The sequence below is a fragment of the Coptis chinensis genome, chromosome 3 (assembly GCF_015680905.1).
Source record: "Coptis chinensis isolate HL-2020 chromosome 3, ASM1568090v1, whole genome shotgun sequence".
In the NCBI taxonomy this organism is placed as follows: Eukaryota; Viridiplantae; Streptophyta; class Magnoliopsida; order Ranunculales; family Ranunculaceae; genus Coptis; species Coptis chinensis.
In genome coordinates, this window is record NC_141458.1 from 59,760,665 (window position 1) to 59,785,365 (window position 24,701).

The following is a 24,701-nucleotide window of genomic DNA, read 5'->3' on the forward strand; positions in this document are numbered from 1 at the left end:
AAACTTCATTTGGACCAGCATCATTACTAGATTTGGCCTCCCTCATACATTAGTATTAGACAATGGCTCTCAGTTCAAAGGAAAAATAGTCAAAGAATTTTTGGCCAAATGGAAGATCGTTCACGCATTCTCCACTCCCCAGTACGCTCAAAGCAATGGTCAAGCGGAAGCTAGTAACAAAGCAATTATGAAAAATTGAAAATGAAGATAAAAAAGAACAAAAGCCAGTGGCCAATGCAGCTAAAAAACATCCTATGGGCTCATAGAATGATAGCTCGTTCTAGTACAGGCGAGTCACCATTCTCACTATGCTACGGTACTGAGGTCGTCATCATCCCTACTGAGCTAACAATTACAACGACTCGATCGGATATCATCGAATCTGGATAGAATGACTCCATTCTTGCTCGTGAGGTCGACTTACATGAAGAATGATGTGACCTAGCAGCCATTTGAGTGGTATCCTACCAAGAAACTCTGAGGAAGACATACAACAAGCGAGTTAGCCTTTGCAGGGCTGTTCGGCCAATGCAAGATGTTTGAATGAAGCAGGGATGTTCGATCACACTACATCAGGGAGTTTCTTCACTTGGAATAGTGGCGGAGATAATATCAGGAAGTGGTCGAAGATTGACCGATGTCTTGCCAACGCTTGCTGGTTTACTCTATCATTAGCAACAAAGGTGGAAGTGTTACCTCAAGGTGTATCCGATCACTGCCCTTTGGTTATGACTTTCCTTGATTCCTTCAAGAGTCAACCACCATTCAGGTTTTGTAATGCCTAGCTACTACATAATGATTTTGAGAATACACTTAAAGAGTGTTGGGATGTAGCAGACTATGGCAGCCCATCTTTTATGTTAGAAAAAAAGTTGAAGAATTTAAAGGGAGTGCTGAAAGGGTGGACCAAAGTTTTTTGCAATGACATACAAAGAGTGGTAGCAGTAACAAGACAACAACTCCTGACAAATCAAGAAATGCTACATCAGAACCCTTTGGACAGTGTCCTTAGTGCCCAAGAGTTTGAGTTGAGAGATAAGCTATGTAGCTTGCTAAAAATGGAGGAAGCAGACTTGTTTCAAAAAACAGATATTGATTGGATGTGTTTTGGAGACAAATGTAGTGCATACTTCTTTAATGCACTGAAGGAGAAGAAGACAAGGAATTATGTATGGGAAATCAATGATGCTTAAGGAACTAAAAGGGAAGGGAAGGAACCTATAGCTAATGCGTTTCTACAGTTTTACACTGACCTTCTAGGTGTCCATTTAAAGGCTTACTGTGATCCTGGGATACTAAGCAATATTCAAGTGATGGAAATAGATTCAGTTACTAGCTGTTTTCTTGTATCCCCTATTTCTAATGAGGAAATCAAGGACGCCTTATTTGATATGGAGGATAATAAGGCACCTGGGCCTGATGGTTTCAATGCTTGTTTTTTCAAGAAAAGTTGGGCTACTATTGAAGATGATTTCATCAAAGTTATCAAGTACACATTTCTCCACAAAAAATTAGCTGGAGGTACAAATTCCACGTTTCTCTGTCTCATCCCAAAAATGAGAAATGCTTATTTTGTTATTTCTTTTAGACCTATTGCTTGTTGTAATATCATCTATAAATGGGTGTCTAAAGTACTAACCAACAGAATGAAGTCTTGTATCTCTTCCTTGATATCCTGCTCCCAATCAATTTTTATTCCGGGGAGGTCTATCCAAGACAATCTGCTTATGGCTCATGAGTTACTAAAGGGTTACTCAAGAAAGCATGGTCAGAAGAGATGTGCCATAAAGCTGGATATAAAGAAGGCCTATGATTCTATTTCTTGGCAAGCTATGGAGACTATATTGCACAAGTTCAAGTTCCCTCTTCTATTCATTGAATGGCTCCAAATATGCTATGCCTCTCCTCTATACTCAATGATGGTTAACGGGACACCAGAAGATTATTTCAAAGGTAAAAGAGGACTCAGGCAGGGCGATCCAGTCTCCCCTTACTTGTTTGTTCTTGTCATGGAAGTTCTGAGTGCTTTCCTCTATCGAGATCTCCAGGCGAATAGAATAAATGTTCACTCAAAGTGCAGGAAGCTGGCAATATCCCATTTATGTTTTGCAGATGATGTGTTACTCTTTTGCAAATGTAATATTGACTCTATGATGGCAATAAAGGATACTCAGCACACCTTCTCCCAGGTAACAGGGATCCATTTTAGCAATGAAAAAACTACCCTCCTTATGGGTAGTATGACTGAAGTAGAAGGGCAAGAACTAGATGCAGTACTTAATATATCCATTGTTACTCCACCGGTGACCTACCTTGGTCTGCCCCTAACTGCATCAAGAGTAGGGATTCGAGAAAGCCTGCCGCTTATTGAACAGATTACTGTGAAGATCTCAAACTAGAAGAACAAAGACCTTAACAGAGCAGGAAGAGTGCAACTGGTTAAGTCGGTGTTGTCATCTTTCCAAACTTATTAGGCTCGAACTTTTGTCTTGCCTAAGACAGTGATTGACAAGGTGGCAAAATTGTGCAATAGATTCATATTGCAGGGCCAAAAATAGAAAAGAAGATGCATCACGCAAGCCATGCCACCCTTAGACTGGATAAAGAACAAGGTGGGCTTGGTATTGTTGGTCTTAGAACCTGGAATCAAAGCGGCCTACTGTGGCTTGGTTTTTAAGCTTGCTCAGAGATCAAATAGCATGTGGGTCAAATGGTCATGGCAACACCAAATAAAGTAGAAGCATTTCTGGGCAATGAAGTCTTTGAAGGACTGTTCATGGGTGTGGAGAGGCATATTGAAACATATAGAAATCTCATGGAGGTTTACAAGGCACTGTATTGCAAATGGGAATAGTACGAGCTTCTAGCATGACCCTTGGTGCTCGGGACCCCTAATCTTAAATGGTCACGTCAGGGAGCTACTAGCTCATGTTGTTCCAGAGGATGCAAAAGTTTCAGAAGTAATAACCGATGGGTGCTGGTTAAGAAGCATCAGGGACTTACAGGAAAGTGAGATCAAGAAATGGATTTTAGGAACTGAAATAAATTCCTATATTCCGGAAGATCAGGTAACATGGACACCGAGCAGTTCAGGAGTGTTTTCTACAGCGTCGGCCTATGCCATCTTAAAAAATGTGAGAAGCAAAGTAAAGTGGTACAAGATAGTGTGGGGGAAGTTAGTTGTTCCGAAGCACTCATTTACCAGCTGTCAGCTATTCTTGGGTTGTTTACTAACACAAAACCGGCTGATGCAGAAGAAAGTGATAGGTCAATCCAAATGTTGTTTATGCGACAGTCATGAGGAGAGTTCTGCGCACCTGTTTTTTTTTATTGTTCCTACTCCAAAATCGTATGGCATGATTTTAAGAGGGCTTTGGGACTACCAGAAATGGTCAGAGACTCCCATCGTGAGTGGTACTACGATCGTTGTCGCGGGCATAACACATTGAGTTCTGAGATATTTTGAGCTTTCATGTGTGTAGCAGTCCAAGCCATTTGGACCGAAAGGAACTGGAGATTAAAGAAGCAGAGGTTTAGAACAGCAGATGTTGTCAGCCAAAAGGTAATCAATAGCATGAAAGTGTACATGGGTAAATCAATAGATTCAGTGAAAGAGGATGTGGCAACAAAACTGTTGCTGGCTAAATTGGGTATCGGGATAACATTCAAGCAGAAAGAAGAACAGTGGATCAATTGGAACAAACTATAAATAGGTACGATTTCTTTAAATTCTAATGGTTCAGTACAAAATGGAAAGGCTTCTTATGGGGGTGCGCTAAGGGACTGGAAAGGTGATGTGTTGATGGCGTATTGTGGCAGTTCTCTTAAACTGTCTGTGTTGTATCAGGAGCTCTTGGGAATTCAAAAAAGGCTAGTAGGTGCGATAGAAATGAACATAAGAAAGGTCCAAGTGCAATCGGATTCTCTACAGGGAGTCCAACTTTTAAATAGGAAGGAGAAACCACCATGGCATTGCAGGAACATAGTAGCTCACATTCACGATGAGATGTTGAAGTTTGAGGTAGTAATAGTCAAACATGTATTAAGGGAGAGTAATGTAGTGGCAGATTATCTGTCAAGAGTGAGTAGTGAACTATGTAATGGTATTTTGTACTTTATTCCCTCATTGGATCACAAACTTAATGATATGATCAAGGGCGATAAAGAAGGAAAAATGTACCTTAGAATTTGCTTTAAATAAAAGGTTGGGGCAGCCTAAACCCCTAGTTATTAAAAAAAAAAAAAAAAAAAACTTCGCAGTTTCCAACCAGGCGACCTAGTCTTGAAAAAATTTAAGGATGACTCGAAACTGGCACCAACTTGGGAAGACCCTTATATAGTGGAACGAGTTGTTGGCAATGGAGCATATTGGATCAAAACCCAGGATGGACAGACACTTCCACATCCTTGGAATACTTTCTTGTTAAAGAAATTTTATCAATAAAAAATTCTATTTCCATGAATTCTTTCTCTTAGCATTATCTATATAGATTTATTCAGCATCAATGAACTGCAATATCCCAATGTTGTCAAGTCTACGAACTAAAATGCTCTACCTAGCTTAAACGTTCTCTACATTAAAACGCTCACTCGAGCTCACAGGTTACTTAGCCTTAACATTTCTCGCCTGTTAGAGACCTATACTTCTAGGGTCAACTAAGTGCAGAACACTCTCTAAGAGCAAAACATTCAAACGAACTCAAACACTCTCCAAAGCTCAAACGTTTTAAATGACTAAACGCTCACTCGAGCTCAGGGCTACATAGCTCACAGGCTACTTAGCCTTAACACTTCTCGCTAGTTGGAGACCTATATTTCTAGGGTCAACTAAGTGCAGAACACTCTCTAAGAGTAAAACATTCAAACAGACTCAAACGCTCTCCAAAGCTCAAACATTCTGAATGACTAAACGCTCACTCGAGCTCAAGGGCTTCATAGCTCCAACACTTCTCACTAGTGGATAACATCAAACTCTGGGATCAACTTCGTGTAGAACGTTGTTGAGAACAGTCAAAGCGCCCTCCTGAGCAGTACGCTCAAACGCTTCATAGCATCCAATGTCTTCCCAGACAATGAGACATACATTTCTAGGTCAAATTCCTACGAAAGTATATGCAACAAGCATTTAGACAAAAGTAGGATCATACTTCAAAGTATACATGCATGTCATAAATGCAAACACGAACTGCCTGAACACACTCAGGAAACCAGTTCTTTAAAGCTACCAAACTTCCACTTATATGGAAACCAGTTCGTCCAGATCTCCAAACTAAAGCGATAGATAAAGCGAACTGCCAAGGTTTCCCCAGGGTATCAGCTCTTAATGTATCTGGGCCGAGCCCCAACCATTTCAAAAAGCGAACTGCCTAGGCAAGCCCAGGAAACCAGTTCTAGTGTTTTACAACCACTTACGACTTTAAAATTAGAGAAATATTTAAAGAAACCTCACTAAGGAAGAAGAAATGCAGAAGCAATGGTCAAACATCAGGAGTCACAGGCTTATCATCAGCAGGCACGATAGCTCGATCAGTAGGAACAGTACTGGTAGATGGAGCTTTACTAGCATCCCCAGGTACGACAAGCACGCTTGTACCTAGAGCCCCACATTCACGCTCTTCTTTCAATTCAAAGTATGTCTCCTAAAGCAATGCATAATCTTGGCACACTCAGTCATATGCTCGCTGAGCCTGACGAGCAACCGACTTGCATTACTTGGCATAATCAGTAACTGCTCCCAGTCTTTCTTGCACGTCAACCATCGAACTAACCAGCAACGACCTCTCAGCCACAGCGTCCTAATGCAGTTTCCTCAAATCCTCAAATTCCTTCCTCTCAGTCTCTCGAGCAAGCTGCAAGATCAACAGGTCCTTATTTATCTTGCTCACATCATTTTCCACACCTTCCATAACTTGGGCCATGTGCTTCAGTTTATGATACCCAGCAAAAAACTTCAAATGGAAACATCAATGTTACTTTCGCCAATAACTTGGACTAGAGAATATTAGAAGCTTACCAAACATTAAGCCATGTCCATGGTCTCCAAAGTCTTAGCCAAATCTTGGTCGTCCAGCTCTTCCTTGTCACCTTTCAAGACAATCCCCTCCAAGAGACAATTAACTATGGGGGCTGACCCGAAGCTGCAGTCAGTTCATTTCACTGCACGCTTTTTTCCCGTCTTCCCAGTGTAGACGAAGTCGCTTCCCAGGTCGCCACCTCGCCTCCCCAAAGCCCCAGCCTCAGAGCTTTCTCCAGCAATAGTTTTTCCCTTCCCCACCACAGCACGGTCGCGAGCGCCCAGGTCGACCCCACCCTTAGAGATCGGGCACCTGAACACCACACCTTCAGTTCACTTGGGAGAACCAGAAGTAGAGCGACTCACAGTTGTAGAATGCTTCGTGGCCCTCGTGTCATAAGCGATTGCCTTTCATTTACCCATTTCACACGAACGGCGTGGCAAGAATTCAACCTCTTCCAAGAGAAGTGGAGAGGTCTCCCTCACAAAATCATCACCATCTGCCCTAGCCATTCTACACTCTAGAGGTAACCCATCAATCAGTAAAGAACAAAAACAACAAGTATACATAACTTACATATCAGAAAAGAAAAGAAAGGAAGAGAAGTCGGAAGCTAACCTAAAGCACCCTATAAGAAAGGAAGAGAAGTCAGAAGCTAACTTGGGAAAATAGCTTGAGAGAAGTGACGAGCCTTTACCCCTAAACCCCTCACAAAAAGTCTTTTAGGGTAAACCATTTCACTTCCCAAGACATACCATTAATACAACAAAACCCTAACCAATGTCCCGCATAACCCGCCACCTTTTCAAATTCCACAACACAAGGTGGTTACTATTTCTGCTCATCATGCGTGCAAACACGTGCTAACATCCTCTCTCAGAAGGACGCTCTCTACGGTCAGGACGACGCTCACTCGAGCCCACAGGCTACTCAGCCTTAACAATCTTTACTAATGAAAACCTACAATGCTAGGACCGACCGGTGGAGGGAGGACTCTCTATGAGCAAGGCCTTTTCGAGCTCCAGCGGTGCATAGCCTTAGCCCCACTAGTTGAAGCCTACAATGCTAGAAGTGACTGAGCGAAGAACACTCTCTAAGAGCATGACGCTCAATCAAGCTCAAAGGCTACATAACCTAGACACTTCTTACCAGTTGGAACACACAATGCTATACAAGTGCAACAACATCAGGCAAAATGCATTCAAGGCATCAAGAAAAAGAGCAAGGAAAATAAACATGCATTTCATAAATGTAAAAGAGTTGCCTAAACAAACTCAAGAAACTAGTTCTCTATAATTACCAAACTGCCACTCAGGTGGAAGCTAATTCATTCCAAAATAAAGCAGATAATAAAGGCGAATTGTCCAGGCAAACCCAGGTTATTAGCTATTAATGTATCGGGCCATAGGCCATATAGCAATAAATTTAAAGGTGAACTGCCCAGGCAAGCCCAGGAAACCAACTCTATTATATCATAACAACCAATCACATATGAGATAAACAAAAACAAAGGGGCATTCTCTCACAGCTGACAAGATTCAAGAAACATTCGGCAAACTCTCAGTGGCTAGGGGCACCTGCACGTCATTCACAATAGCTCTATCCAGGGCGGGATCCGAGGCAACATCAGCCACAAGAGCAGGACCCTCATATATAGGAAGAACGATACTAGCATCTCCAGGTGCGTCTAACACTATTGCACCTCGAGCCCCACGTTCTGGTTTCTCCTGTAAGTCAAGGTATTTCCATTCCAGATCATTGTACTCCTTGGCCAGCTCGGTCGCCTCTCCGAACAGAGTCTCATAGGCGTCCTTCGCTGCCTTTGCCGCAGCTGTTGCCTTCTCCACATACACGGTGTACTGTGCCAGCCCATCATTTGCCTCCTCCAATGCCCCCGCCATGATCATTTTCTCTAGAGACTTGAACATAATGCACGTTCTATAGTTCTTCCTTCATCTTCTCTCGCTCGCCCTTTTCAGCCTCTGTGATCACGGCCAGCTCTTTGAATTATTGATACCCGGATAGTACCTACGAAGCAACAGTACATCCACAAATCAATAAATCATCCTACTCATACACAGTAAAAGGCCAAGTTATACAAATATGTACCAAGCAATATGCAAGGTCCATGGCCCTCACGTTTTCAGTAAGGTCGCCCATAGCATCCAAGTTCCACCAATCTCCATCAAGAATGATGCTATCTAGCAAGTAACTCGCGATCAGAGCCGACTGGAAGCTACAATTAGACCTCATCACATATTGGGTCTCTCCAGTATCGAGATTAACATAGGTGGCACTCGTTTCAAGAGCGCCACCTTTCCCCTTACCAGGACCAGCCTTGGCACTACCCTTGCCAGAAGACTTTTCTCTTCTAGCAGGAGGAATAACAGTCATAGCAGTTGTACCCTTCTCCCTCTTGAGTGGGTTTAGGTCATCATCTCCGAGATCGACCCTCTGGAACGGCCTTACCTGAGAGCCCGAGCCTCCATCAGAACACCCAATTTCTTTACCTACAGATTGGTGTCCAGAATCCTCCCTCATTATGCTTTCCAGACGAGCTACCTTTGCCACCCTATCGTCGTCAGCAACATTTTTTCTTTTCAATAAACTTCCAGGTTCACGAACTGAAACTCTCAGCTCATCTACATCCACCAGAGCGGGCGCTCGTTTCTTGGAGTGTTCCCGGGAAGCAGGATCAGAACCAGAATAGTGACCCTTCCCACCACTAAGCTTGGGCACCCCACTATCACCCCCAGAGGTCCCAGCACCTCCCACAGGCCTCAAAGGCCAGCTCTGGCTCATGTTCCTAGCCTCCCTAGTCAAAACGCCACTATCTTCCCTCTCCATGACAAACTTGCTAGAAGACTCACTATCGACTTGACCATGGGCCCTTTTCTTTCGACTCCTCTGCTTGAGCCTTATCCCACGACCTCCCCTTTCCACAAAGAAAGCAACTACCTTAGGAAGTTTCTCTTGCTTCTTAGCTCGGCTAAGCTTAGCGAACCTCTCGATCACTCCTCGCTCAGTACGATGGGAGATAGCGACCTTTGCAAAACACCCAGTGTCAAGGTTAGCTCAAAACAAACTAATATCACTCAATATACAACAAAGGACACAAGACATACCAAAAAAATTGCAAACCCTAGTATGAACTGCAAACCCAATAACATAATAATTTCCAATTAACAACAACGGCCTTCTCTCCCAAGGCTTGTTGCTCACACCGTCCAGAACGCTCGACTTCCCCGTTAGTGTCTGCAAACTAAAATTATTTGCACGAGATCGCTTTACAGTGAAGTGCTCAATAATATCAGCCACCTCAACACGGTACCCCAATTTCTCATTCAATAGGTTGAAAACTCTCAACAAATGCCAAGTGTTGCCAATGAACTAGCAAGGTGCCTTCTTACAAAAGTTCAGAAAATTATAGATAAGTTGCGAGAACAGTATCCTCATACTAGCTCGCAATTGCCTCTCACAAACTACCACCCAATATCCCCGTGGACACATTACTTAAAGCGTAAACACCATCCCCTATTTCATGTATCTCCAGGTCGCTAACATCTATATCACAAGCATCCTTCAAATCTCCAAAATTTTCCAAAGCACGCTTATCTACATTTCTAGGGGGCAATCCACTAGAAGAAGAACTCTCACAACGTCCAGAACTACTCTCCAAAGCAACTACAAATTCAGATCTTACATAGTCTTCCTCACTATCAAACCCTACCAACCCAACTATAACCTCCTTCGATCGTGTATCATCAAAGTCAGACATGGTGTGAAGATAAAAAAGGAAAGATCCTAACAAGCAAAGTTTAACTATCAAATGAGAAGGGAAAAAATGGAGGAGATGGAACTAACATGAGCACTCAACGTTCTCAAAAATCTAAAGAAAATGAGTCAAAATAGTAACTATTTAGTTCCCCAAAACGTCTTATACACGCCGCCCATTCCAGTTCTCAATATAGGCCATCATTGCACTGAACCCTAAATCGACACGTCACCTTATGTCTTGTCTTTTCGACTTCCACAAAACGAGGCGGTTATTATTCCACACATACGCTTACACATGCAAACATTCTCTCTTAGCAGATCGTTAAAACGTTCTCTCTCACCAAGAAGCAACCTCCATAGCACCCACTCCTCTCGCTCCACAATGGCTCGTAACGTAAGCTTTTATTACAACTATCAAGACTGAAGCTTCAGGCACGCAGCTTATTGATTCTTCATAACTCACCTTCATGGTTCATAAGTGACCTGAAGATCTTGATTTGACCTGAAGGAGAAGAGTAAGAGGTACAGGCTCCTTGCCTATATAAAGAGGATGAGGAACTACGTCTAACTTGATTCAAGTCCCCCCCCAGAGAGAGAACTTGATACGTAGGCAGTTCGTCCATACGAACTCAAACCTAATCAACCATTCTATCTCCTCCAAATTACTTACACATGTATGGTTAGACAAAACATAACATTTACAGTTCTTTAATTTTAGTCACAAATGATTGAATCCCAGTGACGATCAAACTATGTTTTAATAGAGTCCAGTCAAGTCACAATCAAACTATGTTTTAATAGAGTCCCGTCAAGTCTGTTTGAACTATTTGCCATATGTTAATGAAAAAAGTGGTTTGGTTTTAAAAAAAAAATACATAATACCAGTTGCCAAAACCTTAATTTTGAATATATCAAGATTTAAAACATAACACTAATAAACACAACACCATCCTGATCATCGTGTTAAGAAAACTCCTACATTGCCTTGGGCACCGTAACCTCACCTAGCAAGCCAATTTTCTAAGATGAGTTCTACTTGTACACACCACATCCAATAGTTAATAGTTGTGTAAATTCCTGGTCAAGCCAATTGTATAGACTATTGTAACCAAGTTGCAGACCACTTTGCCTCCTTATGTAACTCTACCAATGAGGAGTTAGTTTTTCTTTCTCGCCCTCGATTGTAAATTGCACTACCTATCAACTGATGTTATGTAGAAGGGGTAGAACCAGGATTGTAGATTGTAGAGTCACTTTAAGTGGAGTTCATATAACTATCCCCATATATGTATATATAATGTTTTTTCTTTCTAAGAAATTTCTGGGGGTGCTATTGCACCTGTTAGCCTTGCCTTGGGTCCGCCTCTAATGGGTAGCTACTAGCTAGGGAAGGTGAACACACGTTTAATATTTAAATACAAGGTCTCAAGCTAATCCCAATTTATCTTGCAAAAAATAATATACACTAATAAAATAAACCAAAAATTATGAAATATATTGAAGATTTCGGGAAGTTAGAAATTCACTTTGGACTGTATTAGAAGTAAAGCGCGCACGCGCTCTGACATAGTATAACTAGAGCACGCTCGCGCCCGAGTTCCAGTAAGTAGACTCTCACCGTCTGTTTCTAAAATTGTATAGATCTTTGTTATTTGTTTCTATTTTCCTGTTCACGTAAGGAACTTGTAATATCAATCTTAGGAACTTGTAATATCTATATAAACCATTGTATGAGACCTAAAAATAAATCAAGTAAATATTCTCTCAAATCAATCTCTCTCTCTAATTTATTATGGTATCAGCCTAATTTTGATCCAAACCTTAACCCTAACCGCTCTAAGCTTCTACCTCCTCTCAATTTTCAATGGCCGATGCCTCAAACACCAATAATGATTCTCCTCTAGGTCCGATGATCCTTTCTTTGTACACCACTCAGATAGTCCCACGGCTATTCTCGTCTCTCCTCTGTTATCCGGTGACAATTATCCGACTTGGTTACGGTCTATCTCTAGAGCACTTCGAGTAAAGAATAAGTTTGGTTTTGTCAATGGCGCCTCTGTCACACCTCCCACTACTCCCAAGAAAAATCCAAGTGGTCGCGATGTGATGACCTCGTTGCTTCATGGATTCTCAATTTTGCTACTCCAGATATCCGTGGAAGCATCCTTTATGCCGACTCTGCATCGAAATCTAGAAAGATCTAGGTGACCGTTTTCACAAACTAATGCACCCAAGGTCTTTCAACTGAAGGATTCCGTCACTCTTCTCAAACAAGACAATCGTCTGGTATCTGTTTACTTCACCTTACTTACATCTTTATGGGATGAATTAAGTTCTTTGTCTACTATGCCTGCTTGTACTTGTGGTCATGCATCTATCTTTGCCAAAGAGATTGAAGATGGTCGTTCTATGAAATTCATGCAAGGCCTAGATGCTCGTTTTCAATCCATTCGCAGTCAAATTCTCTTAATGGATCATTTTTCTTGTATGTCCAAGATTTATTCTTTAATCCGACAGGAAGATAAGCAACAAGAGGTTCATGCATTCTCTCTTCCTTCTTCTCCAGACACTGCTACCCTGAGTACCAACTTTCAAAAGGCCAATTGGGCTTCTTCTTCGAAATCAGGCCCATCTAAACCTCCACAGCACAAAACTGGTTCGCAACAGCCTAGAGCGCGCACGCACGCGCTCGTCTATTCTGCAATCATTGTAACCGAGTTGGACATTATATTGGTACATGTTACAAACTGCACAGTTATCCCCCCAAGCCTACTCAAGCCAATTCGGTTGTTACAGACTCCAATTCTCCTATTTTCTCCACAGAACAATATAACCAACTTCTCAGTTTGCTCGATTCAGGTAACACCACTTCACAAGCAAACCTAACAGGTATTTCTCTCTCGTGTTTTTCTAAATCCATATGGATCATCGACTCTGGTGCTACCAATCATGTCTGTTCATTGTTACATCTGTTTTCTCATTATCATACTTGTTTAACACATTCTACTCTTAAACTTCTGGATGGAACCGACCATTTAATCACTTATGTTGGTAGTGTTATCCTCTCTCCTTTATTACATCTTGACAACATTCTGTTTATTCCCACCTTTCATTTTAACTTACTTTCCATTAGTGAACTAGTCAAGTCTCACCCTATCTCTTTCACGTTCACTAATGATTCTTGCCTTTTTCAGGACTAGTTACCGAAGAAAAAGATTGGATTGGGACTGCTTAATGGGGGACTCTACCATCTTCAACTAGCTTCTGTTTGCTCTTCCCACAACTCCACCACCAATAATTTATGGCATTATCGCTTAAGACATCTCTCTTCCACTCCTTTGCAGATTTTAGCTAAGCAATTTCCTTTTATTTATAGTTCCAACAATGCTACTTGCCATGTATGTCCGCAAGCTAAGCAAACACGTTTATTTTTTTCTCATAGTTCAATAAAAATTATTAGACCTTTTCAAATTATTCATTGTGATATTTGGGGTCCTTTTTATTTACCATCCTATTCCAATGCTCATTTTTTCTTAACTATTGTTGATGACTTTAGTCATGTTACATGGATTTATCTTATGACTACCAAATCTGAAACTGCCATACATTTACAATCTGTTTTTGCTATGATTCATACTCAATTTCATTCTATAATAGATTCGCTCATATCTGGCCATGGCAACATTGATGACCATTTTCATAAAATCCAAGTCCTTCGATCTGACAATGGATCCGAATTTATATCCCATAACATGCAACAATTTTTTTTCCAAATATGGGGTTATCCACCAACGTAGTTGCGTTGCTACTCCCCAACAAAATGCTGTTGTTGAAAGAAAACATTGTCACTTACTCAACGTTGCACGAGCATTACATTTTCAAGCTCATCTCCCATTATCTTTCTGGGGTGAATGCATTCTCACCGCAGACTATCTCATTAACAAAATTCCTAGCCCCTTGTTAAATGACAAATCACCTCATGAGATTTGGCTTACAACACCTCCCTCTATTGCCCATCTTCATGTTTTTAGTTGTTTATGTTTTGCTTATAACACTTCCATTAAAAATAAGTTTGATTACCGAGGTAAACCTGACATCTTCATTGGTTATCCTTATGCTCATAAAGAATATCGCATTTATGATATATCTTCAAAAAAAAATTATACATCCTGTGACGTGATTTTCCATGAGCATGCATTCCCCTATCAACATTTATCTTCCCTACCATCACATCTGCCTATTTATCCCTTACCCATCCTAGACAATGAAACTTTTGACATTCAATCCTCTCTTGTAGCTCCAGTAGTAAGAGCGTGCACACCCTCTAATCCAGCAAAAATCGAGCGTGCCCACAACCTCCCTCCTGTAACTCCAGTAGTCAGAGCGCGCGCGCCCTTTGATCTAGTAAAAATCGAGTGCACACGCGCCCTCCCTCCTGACAATCTTCCATCTGTTACTCCGTCACCTGCAATTTTGGAACTCCCTCAGCCACCACAACTCAACCCTCCTACCTCACCTCGATCTACTAGAGTGTGAAACCCCCCACCACCTCTTATCAAAGATTATCACTACCCTACTCTCACCAAGGCACCTACAGTCCCTCGTTCGGCCAACCTCATCCAATCGGACTCTAAGGTAACACGGTCTTCCACTCCATATCTTATGGCTTTCTATGTTTTGACATTAATTTTTCTACTTGTCATAAAGTTTTTTTGTCTAAAGTATCATCTTCAGTTGTTCCTACATCTTTTTCTCAAGCTCTCAAAATTTCAAAATGGAGAGCTGCTATGGCTGCTGAAATTGCAGTTTTAGAACAGAATAACACATAGACTCTTATTTCGTTATCCTCTCATCATAAGCCTATTGGTTATAAATGGGTTTTCAAGATTAAATATAATTCAGATAGTTCTATTGAACGTTATAAAACTCGTCTTGTTGCCAAGGGTTACAATCAGATTGAAGGCCAAGACTATCATGACACTTTTGCACCCGTTGCTAAATTAGTCACTGTTTGATTACTTCTCTCCATTGCTGCTATCAGACATTGGTCCCTTCATCAGCTGGATGTCTACATTGCCTTTCTCAAAGGCGATTTGGATGAAATTGTCTATATGACCTTACCTCGTGGCTTCACCAAACAGGGGGAGCACAGGATATGTCGCCTCAATAAGTTTTTATATGCACTTAAGCAGGTTTCTCTACAATGGTTTGTCAAACTATCTACCACTCTTATCACTGTCGGCTTCACTCAGTCTAAGTCTAATTATTCTCTATTCACTAATATTCGTGGTTCTAATTCTACATTTGTCCTTGTTTATGTAGACGGCATTCTAATCACAGACAACAATCCATCTCTCATTCAAAACTTGAAGCAATTTTTAGAAGCAAAATTCTATATCAAGGACTGGGGGTGCTACTGCACCTGTTAGCCCTGCCTTGGGTCCGCCCCTAATGGGCAGCTACTAGCTAGGGAAGGTGAACACACATTTAATATTTAAATACAAGGTCTCAAGCTAATCCCAGTTTATCTTGCAAAAAATAATATACACTAATAAAATAAACTAAAATTAATGAAATATATTGACGATTTCGGGAAGTTAGAAATTCACTTTGGACTGATTTTCCCAAATGATGATCGACCTCCTTGACAGGGAAATCATCCCATATTCCCACGGTATAGAGTGAAACAATTTTCACGTGTCTTTTATGAAAAGAATCTTAGACACCTTCAATCAAACATTAAAAGCTACTGGACTATAAAATAACTCCAGTGGAATAATAATCTTACAGGAACAAATTAAATTATCAATTGATGCAAAAAATAAAAGTAAAAATAAAATAAAAAATAAAAAGAGATGGAAAATGAAGCAGACAATAACATACGGCCATATCCTCCGGTATACTAAACGCACTTTATTCAATACAAAATTTTGTTATTCCACAACATGAATGAATCATAAATCCTCACTCTAATTGTACAATAGATCGAAAATGTAACATAAAGAGCATTTTCAAAAAAGTAAAAGAAAATAAGTAGAAGGAAGCTCCAGTCCACGGAAAAAATGTGCTCAGTCAAATTTCTATAATAAGAGAGCTACGGCAATGGACAATATAGTAACTGAGAAACCGGCAACCACAACTCCAGGTGCAGAGCTTGGTGGTGGAGGTGATGAAGTTGGAGTTGTGGTAGGTGGTGGTGGTGGTGAAGTTGGAGCTGTAGTAGGAGGTGGTGAAGTTGGAGTTGCAGTAGGTGGTGGTGATGGTGGTGAAGTTGGAGTTGTAGTAGGAGGTGGTGAAGTTGGAGTTGTAGTAGGTGGTGGTGAAGTTGGAGTTGGAGTTGCAGTAGGAGGTGGTGAAGTTGGAGTTGTAGTAGGTGGTGGTGAAGTTGGAGTTGGGGTTGCAGTAGGAGGTGGTGAAGTTGGAGTTGTAGTAGGTGGTGATGCTGTTGCACTCAATACGTTGATGGATAACTTTTGGCCCGCTGCGCAGTGACCTTGGATGCTGCAGAAGTAGTATTGAGAACCTTGAGCTGTAAGAGTGACTGTTACTGGGCTTGTAGTTGGAACTGGTCCAATGGGGCTGCTTGCATCGCAAGCATCATAAGCTGTCCGTGTTACTGTTGCGACGTCATGCCTCGCGCTTGCAAAGTTGAAAACTGAAGAGAAACACCATTCAAATTAGATAGAAAGAAGAAATAAAACAACAACAAAACAAAAAACAAGAATGTACATCAATAAAACTGCTGTCTGTGGTGAGAACGAAGTGTTTGTGTTTATGCGAAGATGTGTTCTTACCTAGAGTGTCGTTAACTCTAAAAGTTTGTCGAGAAGCCCAGGAAGAGTAGAAAGTAGGATCAGCAAGAGGGACGGCCCAGCCTGAGGCGTCTCCGACAATATGTGTTGTTTGGGCTGATGTGCAGTGTAACAAAGAAATTGCCACAAACAAGAAACCAACAAGCCTATTCATGCTGCAAGCTGCCATCTCTTTCAATCTGTAGGTTTAATGAGTTTCTTGCTCGTGTTCTCAGGTCGTCCCTAGCACTTTCTGTTTCTTGATGATGGATTTAGAAGAAAGGATGGGTAGTGTGGAGAAGAATACTCTTGGCTTCCTACTTATATAGAAAATATCGAAAAGACTAACTAGTATTTTAGCCAAGTTTTAGTCGTTGAAGATGGGAGACATTCTGAGCTATAGAGGTGAGAAAGGAATTGTTCCATATCTTAGACCGAAGACTTGCCCAGACATGCGTGTGGGTCCACTTACAACCACAAACACCCAGAAGTCATTTGTGATTTGTACTATCAGGAAATAGGGCTTCTCAAATAGACATATACGAATTAGCCAAGTACTACGTGACGTCATGAACGATTATATAATTACACGTTGAAGCCTAGCAAGCCGCACTGATTGAATGTCGAGGCTTCACATTAGCACTGCCTAGAATGCGTCTGTTGCAAGAAGTTTGGATGTTTGAAGTAAAGAACAAAAATAGGTCGAACGAGCCTACCCAAAAAGACTTGTTGCGTCTTTGTTGAATTTAATCATTCTCCGCGTAGAAAGTTCAAGATTATTACTTCCTACATCTTTATCAACTCTTTGGTAAAACCTTCCAGTCATTGGTGCTTAACGTATTTCGGCATTTCCCTCGTTGTTTATTCAGATCCGTCATTGGTCCTTTCATTTGGGAGATGAATTATAGAAGATGCTCTTTTACTCGAGAGACGAATAATATAAGATTGAAAACACAAGAAGGCATACAAAACCATCCTGATCATCATTTTTGCATCCACTGGATGTATAGATTCCCCTCTTCGGGCTCTTTCACTATATTAGTTTCTCAGGTCCTGAATTCACCTCATACACCAGGACATACACCGATGGGGATATATGCCATCAGACTCATGAGCATGCATTTGAATTCATACTTGACATCCCATCATTATACTGAAAGAGTTTTTCTTTAATGACAATAGAGTAAGAGACTGCACCATTTAATCCTCATTCAATCAATTTTGAGTTACTACTTTTTCCATTTTTCCTTGAGTGATTTTTTGCTCCAGCGTTGGTTCCTCCAAGTGCTCCAAAGAGATTTTGAGTCCTACACGTCTCATCTTTTCTACAAAAAAAGGGAAGTTACAACATGCACAAAATCCTCAAAATTTCCAATTTTACTAGTTTGTCTCTCATAAAAAAAATAAAAATAAGAAATAAAGAAAATGTAAAGTGGAATAAACCAACAAACGTGTGTATTTCTTCTTCATCTTCTTCCTGTAAAAACATGTTAATAATAATAATATCATCTTCTTGTTAGCTTGTTCTTAATGCATCCATAGTGTTTTTCATATTTTGATTCTTATTTTTTGTTTTGTTTCATTTTTTTTTTTAATTTCCCTTTTAATTATTAGTTATGACTTATGAGGGACAAATTAGTAAAATTGGAAATTTTGAGGATTTTGTGTTAGGTACTTAGGTGTGTAACTACTCTTTTTTTGTAGAAAAAATGAAATGTGCCCTTGGAGCGCTTGGAGGAACCAACGCTGGGAGCAAAAAATCACGCATGATACTGTTATCAAGAAACAAGAAGTACCTTCCGTTTGGCCTAGGACAATGTTACTTGTGTTAGTACCTAGCACGCGGAATCACAACATTACTTCAGATGTTACATAGGAGGCCGAATCACAACATGGATACCTTACATTGGCCTAATGAGGGGTTTGGATAGACCGGAAGAAAAAAGCTAAAAGCTTAAGACAATACTACCACGCCGGGATCTAATTTTTTCAACAAAGAATACTTCCAGTAAGAGCATTTGCAATGCAGGTGATAGTTTTCCCCCCCTCTATCACCGCCACCTCATCACTTATTCACCCCCTTTTCACCAACCCGGTGAAAAACAAGGTGAAGCTGTGCAATGCAAAAGTGATAAAAAATATCTCGGACGGGATGTTGGATTCGATGCGGGACGTAAAAATCGAAAAAACTTTCGGACGGAATGAAACATCCCGGCCTGAAATTTTAAAAAACTGAAAAAAAAATCGAAAAATCATGCGAGAGACGGAATCTAACATCCCGAAAAAAAAAAACCATTTTTTAAAAAAACACACGAGGCGGAATCCAACATCCCGTCCGAAGTTAACAAGTCGATGAAAAACTTCGTGGAAGGTTTCACCTTGTTTTGAACGGGAAAAACTATCACCGAAGTTTATCACCCATTGCATGCACGCTTTTGGACCCAACTGGGTAATAGTTTTCACAAACCCCCCTCTATCACCTGCATTGCAAATGCTCTAACAAAGAATACAACTGAACCTAATAGCAAAATTATCAAGGTATAAAATCTCAGACAACTAAAATGCTATTTAATCAATATATTAATACAATAAAGCTCTTGCACATGATAAACCTTAGTCTTTCCATTTTGATCTACCATCTTGAAATGATTGAACTATATCCTCCACGAAGAACACGTACATCGTATCCATCACCGGACTAACAAATACGACTTGCGATAGTTAAATAATAAACAAATCAAGAAACTAAACAGGGATACTGTATCCAACGACACTTCAATAATGTTGCAATGTTGAACGACTGTCAAATCAGGAAACTCAATGTAAAGACTGCAAATCCCATCAATACAAGAATGGCAACCAAACAAGACTGGATCAAGAGGCAATTTAGTTGAGCATTAGGACTGTCAGAATAAAAAAATACAGTCAATATAATTATACTGAGGTGCATCATCTGAGCCACATCACAATCGGGAATGACCTACATAGATCAAGGAACTGAGCTAGAAAAACACCTATCTACTAGTGAAAATTTTCTTCTGTCCTAGTCGTCTCCCAAAAGGGTACGAACACTATTCTTCTATGTTTTCAGATATACTGAGGATGGATTCTTTACATAAAAAAGCTTAGACACATCACTAAGCTCTAAAGCGCCTGCCTTGCAAACTTCCCCAACACAGTAAGCCATGAGCACTGTGTCTCTCCAACAGTCCAACCCCCCTCTGATATTTTAGGCAAACTGATACTTATTTGCTGGCAGTATTTTCTTGCGGAAATGGATCACTTGTGAATCACACAGTAGATGTTGCTCAAATAGAGCATATAATTTGTCAATATGTTTTGCATGGCAAGAACTGATCTTTAAGCTATGCAATCACAGGGGCACTGCATAAGACGTCTTGTCATATTTGGGGATTAAACTGTGACAAGTGACACCTCAACCACCCTATTCAGACATGTACAGATGCCAACCTACTTGTGGGCATGTTTACTTGTAATTAACCCATCCAATCGCCAAAGGGGAGCTCTGAGAATGCCTCTTCTTTACTGAGAGAATATACCAAAGGAGAGCTCTGACAATATCACACAAAAGTAATGGTCAACACAGTTTTTATAGACCACAGATACAGACTACAAGCTCACTTTGCTCAGATACCTAATACAACAAATCCAAATTTCCCAAGCAGTGGGGGCGTGAGCGGAGGGTGGAGAAGAGAGAGAGAGAGAGAGAGTTGGGTATATGGGAAGACACCAACGAAGTGGTTTTTTTGCTGCCTTTTGGAAAGTCAAACCAAGAGTTCGCTACCGCTCACGGACTAAAATCCCTGTCAATCCTTCCCACTGAAAACAACCACCTACCCAAGAACACAGTATTTGCCTCACGGAAGGAAGATGCAATCGAATTCATTTCCATCCAAATATTTTAAAAAGAGATATCACATTATCGGGTAAAAGTTAGAGCACTGTCAAGTATTCAGACTGAACAAAATAATTTTTTGGTGATAATACAGAACTTATGATGTTAGAGGATAACAACCATGAAGGCACTCTAACTTAGTTGACATTGCAGATATCCACAACAACTATTATGTGATATCAGTTTAATGCATTCAGTACTCAAAATACAAAGATAAAGTTTTCAGAAAATGGAAATGCCATACATATGATGTTTTGATAAAAAAAACACAACTCCTGGAAATGATATTTCTAGTATTGTCGTTGGACATAGAAAGTATTATAACATTGATTGATATAGTAAGTACAAAAAATGTTGCTATACACAGCATAAGATGAAATATTGTTAGAAATCATTTAAGTTCCACGGATATTCCAAACACAGTTATGGGATAACAATACACAGTCAAAGGCTTGCCTAGGCTGATCCCAAGCGCCTTGCTCCTAGGCGCACCTACTGTCGCTTATGGATGCCTAGGCCCAACGTCTTGCACCTAGGCTCACCTCCAGCGCTTAATAGCAAGTACGCACTACTCCTACAGCTACAAACTACTACTCTAAATGCTGCAGTTCAGTCCAAGTGTTACTCGATCATAGCAACCCCAAAACCATTTCTATAATCAACACTCACTAATTCTTCCTTTAAACGTGCATCAACGTCAAAAAATGAATAGTTGGATGTGATTAATTCCTTCGTTGTTTCTTTATTCTATGTTTATCCATGACAAAACTAAAGAACCACAGTAGACGGTTGAGATGAGTATACATGAATGTATTTCTTTCTAATGAATAAAAGAAAATGATTCCTTCATTCATCTCTAATGAAGATCCATTAAGTACACTCCATGTAATATCCTGTCTCCTTGACACAATCTTAAAGACAGTATTTTTGTCAATATTGTACAAGTATTAATGTCATCCAAGTATCTAACACAAATATAAAGCTAACCTTAAAATTAGTAGCATTTTAAGAGTGGAAGTAAGTGCATGTTCCTTCTTACCTTAACGTGATCTTGGGTTTAAGCCATCCAATCCTTGCTCAATCTGCAGAGGTTTTAAGACAATCTGGATAGCAAAACAATAGGAACAACAATGCCTTGCCTTATTTTAGATAGTCACAATACGGAAACAATTTAACAGTAGAGCACAATGGTATATGAAACTTTTTATTTCATTGATTACAGAGATACAAACAACAAACTGAAACAAAAACAAAAAAAGCTACCATTTTCTTTGGAAACCAAATGTCAGACTTCCAAATTTTCCATCTGAATACTACTCTTAAGAGGAACATACTCTCCAAGATAACCACCAAGATGTTCATACAAAACACTCTTATCAATCCCTTGATGATGATAACTCTTGCACACATAATAAAACACACTCTGAACCAACAACCCAACCAAATTCACAATCACTAAAACCCCAACAAGAAACCCACCCACCAAAGCTCTAATCATCACTCCATAATCTTCCCCACCATGAACCACAATACCACTAAAAAAGCCACCAATAACCCCGCAAAGCATCAAATAACCAAACACAAATACCATAGCCATTTTAGTCTTCCCCTTCAACAAGTCCCTACTCTTTTTCATCGCCTCAAACCCGCAAACAGGCTCGAGCACCGACACAACACTAGCAAGATGCCATAGAGCTGTAATGTAAACATGAACGAATACAAACAGCACCAAAAGAGCGATAAATGAGAAGACAAACAGAATGGGGTTATTAGTATGAATAGAAATGAGTAATGCAACTAAACAAGATAAAAAAACAAGATTATAAACAATCATTAATGCGGAAACAAAGAGGAAAGTAATAAGAAGACGTTTAAAGACACGTGGAATGGCGGAAAGTGTGGAGGTGAATGAAACGGGTTTGGAAGTGTAAAGAGAAGCCACAGTAAAAACCACAGCTGCGGTAGAAAGGAGTGAAAAAGCGAAGAGGAAAATAAGGTAAGAAAATTGGATAAGAAAGAGGTGGGCCCACTCGGAATGAGTGTTGGGGTCGGAAGTTGGACGGGACTCGATTTGAGTGAGGAGAGGGTGGGTGAAAAGAGAGTGGGCTAGGATGGCGAAAGAAAGTGGGAAAATGAGGGTTAGGGTTATGAGAGCGAATGTTTTCGTTGATAATTTTGGGATGTTTACTGATTCTTTTAAGACGTCTTTTAAGGTTAGGAATTGGAGGTCTTCTGCTGCAAGATCCATTAATTATTATTATTAATTCTTGGAAAAGATAGAAAGTAATTAATGGTTTGGGAAGATCACTACTGGTGAGGCTTTCTTCGTACAACGGAACAAAGGGGCTAAAACCAGCGGCATTTTATTGCATTTCGCGTACTACAAAATGCCACGAATTATTACGATATTTCGCAAATCTGTCAATTTTCCCGTTGCAAGAGTAGGAGATAAAGAGAAGGGTGGAGAACAAAAAGAGTGAGAAGAGGAAGATGAAAAAAGAAGCATAAGAAGAGAGAAACTATAGGGGGGCAACAGCCAAGAGTCATTTTACACCCTCAAAAAAAAATCAACTCAAGAACGTTCGCATACGCTACATTCTCAATTACTATTTGATTCAATACATTGTATAATGGGGGAATACAACTAGTGTGAAAACTAGGAGAGCAAATAGATAGCTTCACCAGATGATCTGCAACCCTACTAACTTCCCTATATGCATGACTGATTGAGAATTTAGTGAAACTGAGGATGTATCTCTTGATGATGACAACTAAGTTGAGACAATTCCATGGTGGATTTTCCTTCTCTCTGATGATCAACAAAACCCTCATAGAGTCAGATGAAACAATGAGTCTATTATATATATCCTCTTACCATACATTCTTCCAACCGTTTCTCAATGCCTTTTAGTTCTTGGTAAACTACTAATAACTTAACCGTGCCTCCTCTAATGTAAGCAAATAAAACCTGACCAAGCTTATTTCTACCCATTCCTCCATAATCCTAGTTTAGTTTCATTGTTCACATAGCCAGAAATAGAATTTATCGCCTAGTGTTTCAATATCTCTCATAATCTACCAATAGTAGTTTCATATAGTAACATATGCATATGCAACTAAAGGTAGTTTAGGCAATTACTTTTCTTTCCATAAATAGGAAAAAAAACTAGAGAAACTAGATCTGAAAGTGAAAACCCTAGAACTTGAAGGTGGATTGACTAAGGTTTTTGCGATCAAGTTTAGGCGTTGACTCCCCAACGGTCACACTATGACCGAAATGGAGAATATTGGGATGGCAATGGGAGAGCAAAATGATTTATCTTTGGTGGTACATGTAGGAGAGAGGGAGAAGGAAACAACTTCCACTGAAACAACAGTCACAACTACGAAAGATGTTTGAAGAAATAGTGCTAGTAGCTGATGAAACAAGTGGAAAGAACTCTGTGGATGTAATAATAGAATGTGAAGGAATTGGCGTCACTCAAGCCACAAAGGGAAAAAGGTTGCTTGGAACGACTTATTTAAGCAGGAGGATAAACGTGTGAACTCAACCACTATGAACCTGAGATAGTAAATGGGGTTGCTATTTTCCCTAAAGGTGGGTTTCTTTATGGATATAAAAATAGCATACCCGGTTGTGAAACAAACGTTGGCAAGGCATTGGAAAAATAAAGGTATATATGACATCTCTACTGATGAGAACTACTAATTTTACTTTAAGTTTGTGAACCCAGAGGATAGGAAGTTAGTTATTGAGCAAAGGTCCTATTTTTATTGATGGATGAGTGTTTGTGATTAAACCATGCATGGGGGAAGGAAATCGATGAACAGAAAAAGCAATCAAAATCCATCCTATTTGGATAAATCTCCATGGTGTTCCAAAAAAACTCGGGACCAAAGAAGGTTTGAGCTTTGTTTTAATTTTGGTGGGTAACCCAATTTGTCTGGATGGCCCAACAACAAATTAATAAAACTAGACTGACCTTTGCAAGAAGTTGTATTGAAGTTAAGTCAACTCTTGATTTACCTGGGTCCGTAATAATTGACATAGGTGAACCAGAGCCAGTCACTATTCGAGTGGAATACCCATGGAAAGCTCAGCAATGTAATAAGTGTGGAGAATTTGGTCATATTAAGTCCAGGTGTAGGAAAGATAAGGTAATAAAGAAATGGTACCAGATTAAGCAAAAGCAAGCACCAGCT

General features: G+C 40.1%; 2 protein-coding genes across 2 annotated transcripts; both read right to left on the reverse strand.

Annotated features, from left to right (window-relative positions):
* Nucleotides 1–15,691: 15,691 nt before the first annotated feature.
* On the reverse strand, nt 15,692–17,085 carry LOC147510226 (blue copper protein 1a-like). The gene is made up of 2 exons (XM_086602246.1): nt 16,586–17,085; nt 15,692–16,446 (listed from the first exon to the last, which is right to left on the reverse strand). The coding sequence occupies exons 1-2, from the start codon at nt 16,770–16,772 to the stop codon at nt 15,872–15,874; spliced, it is 762 nt and encodes a 253-aa protein (XP_086458372.1). The 5' UTR covers nt 16,773–17,085; the 3' UTR covers nt 15,692–15,871.
* Nucleotides 17,086–21,311: 4,226 nt separating this feature from the next.
* Nucleotides 21,312–22,841, reverse strand: LOC147510227 (uncharacterized). The gene is made up of 2 exons (XM_086602245.1): nt 21,762–22,841; nt 21,312–21,601 (listed from the first exon to the last, which is right to left on the reverse strand). Exon 1 carries the CDS (start codon nt 22,744–22,746, stop codon nt 21,784–21,786), a length of 963 nt encoding a protein of 320 aa, XP_086458371.1. The 5' UTR covers nt 22,747–22,841; the 3' UTR covers nt 21,312–21,601; nt 21,762–21,783.
* Between the last annotated feature and the right edge of the window lie 1,860 nt (nt 22,842–24,701).

Excerpts from the sequence above, each read along its gene's own strand:
- LOC147510226 (XM_086602246.1), bottom strand. The coding sequence starts at position 16,772 with ATGGCAGCTTGCAGCATGAATAGGCTTGTTGGTTTCTTGTTTGTGGCA. Across the intron at positions 16,447-16,585 it reads TAGAGTTAACGACACTCTAG|TTTTCAACTTTGCAAGCGCG; the intron begins GTAAGAACACAT and ends GTTTCTCTTCAG.
- LOC147510227 (XM_086602245.1), bottom strand. The coding sequence starts at position 22,746 with ATGGATCTTGCAGCAGAAGACCTCCAATTCCTAACCTTAAAAGACGTC.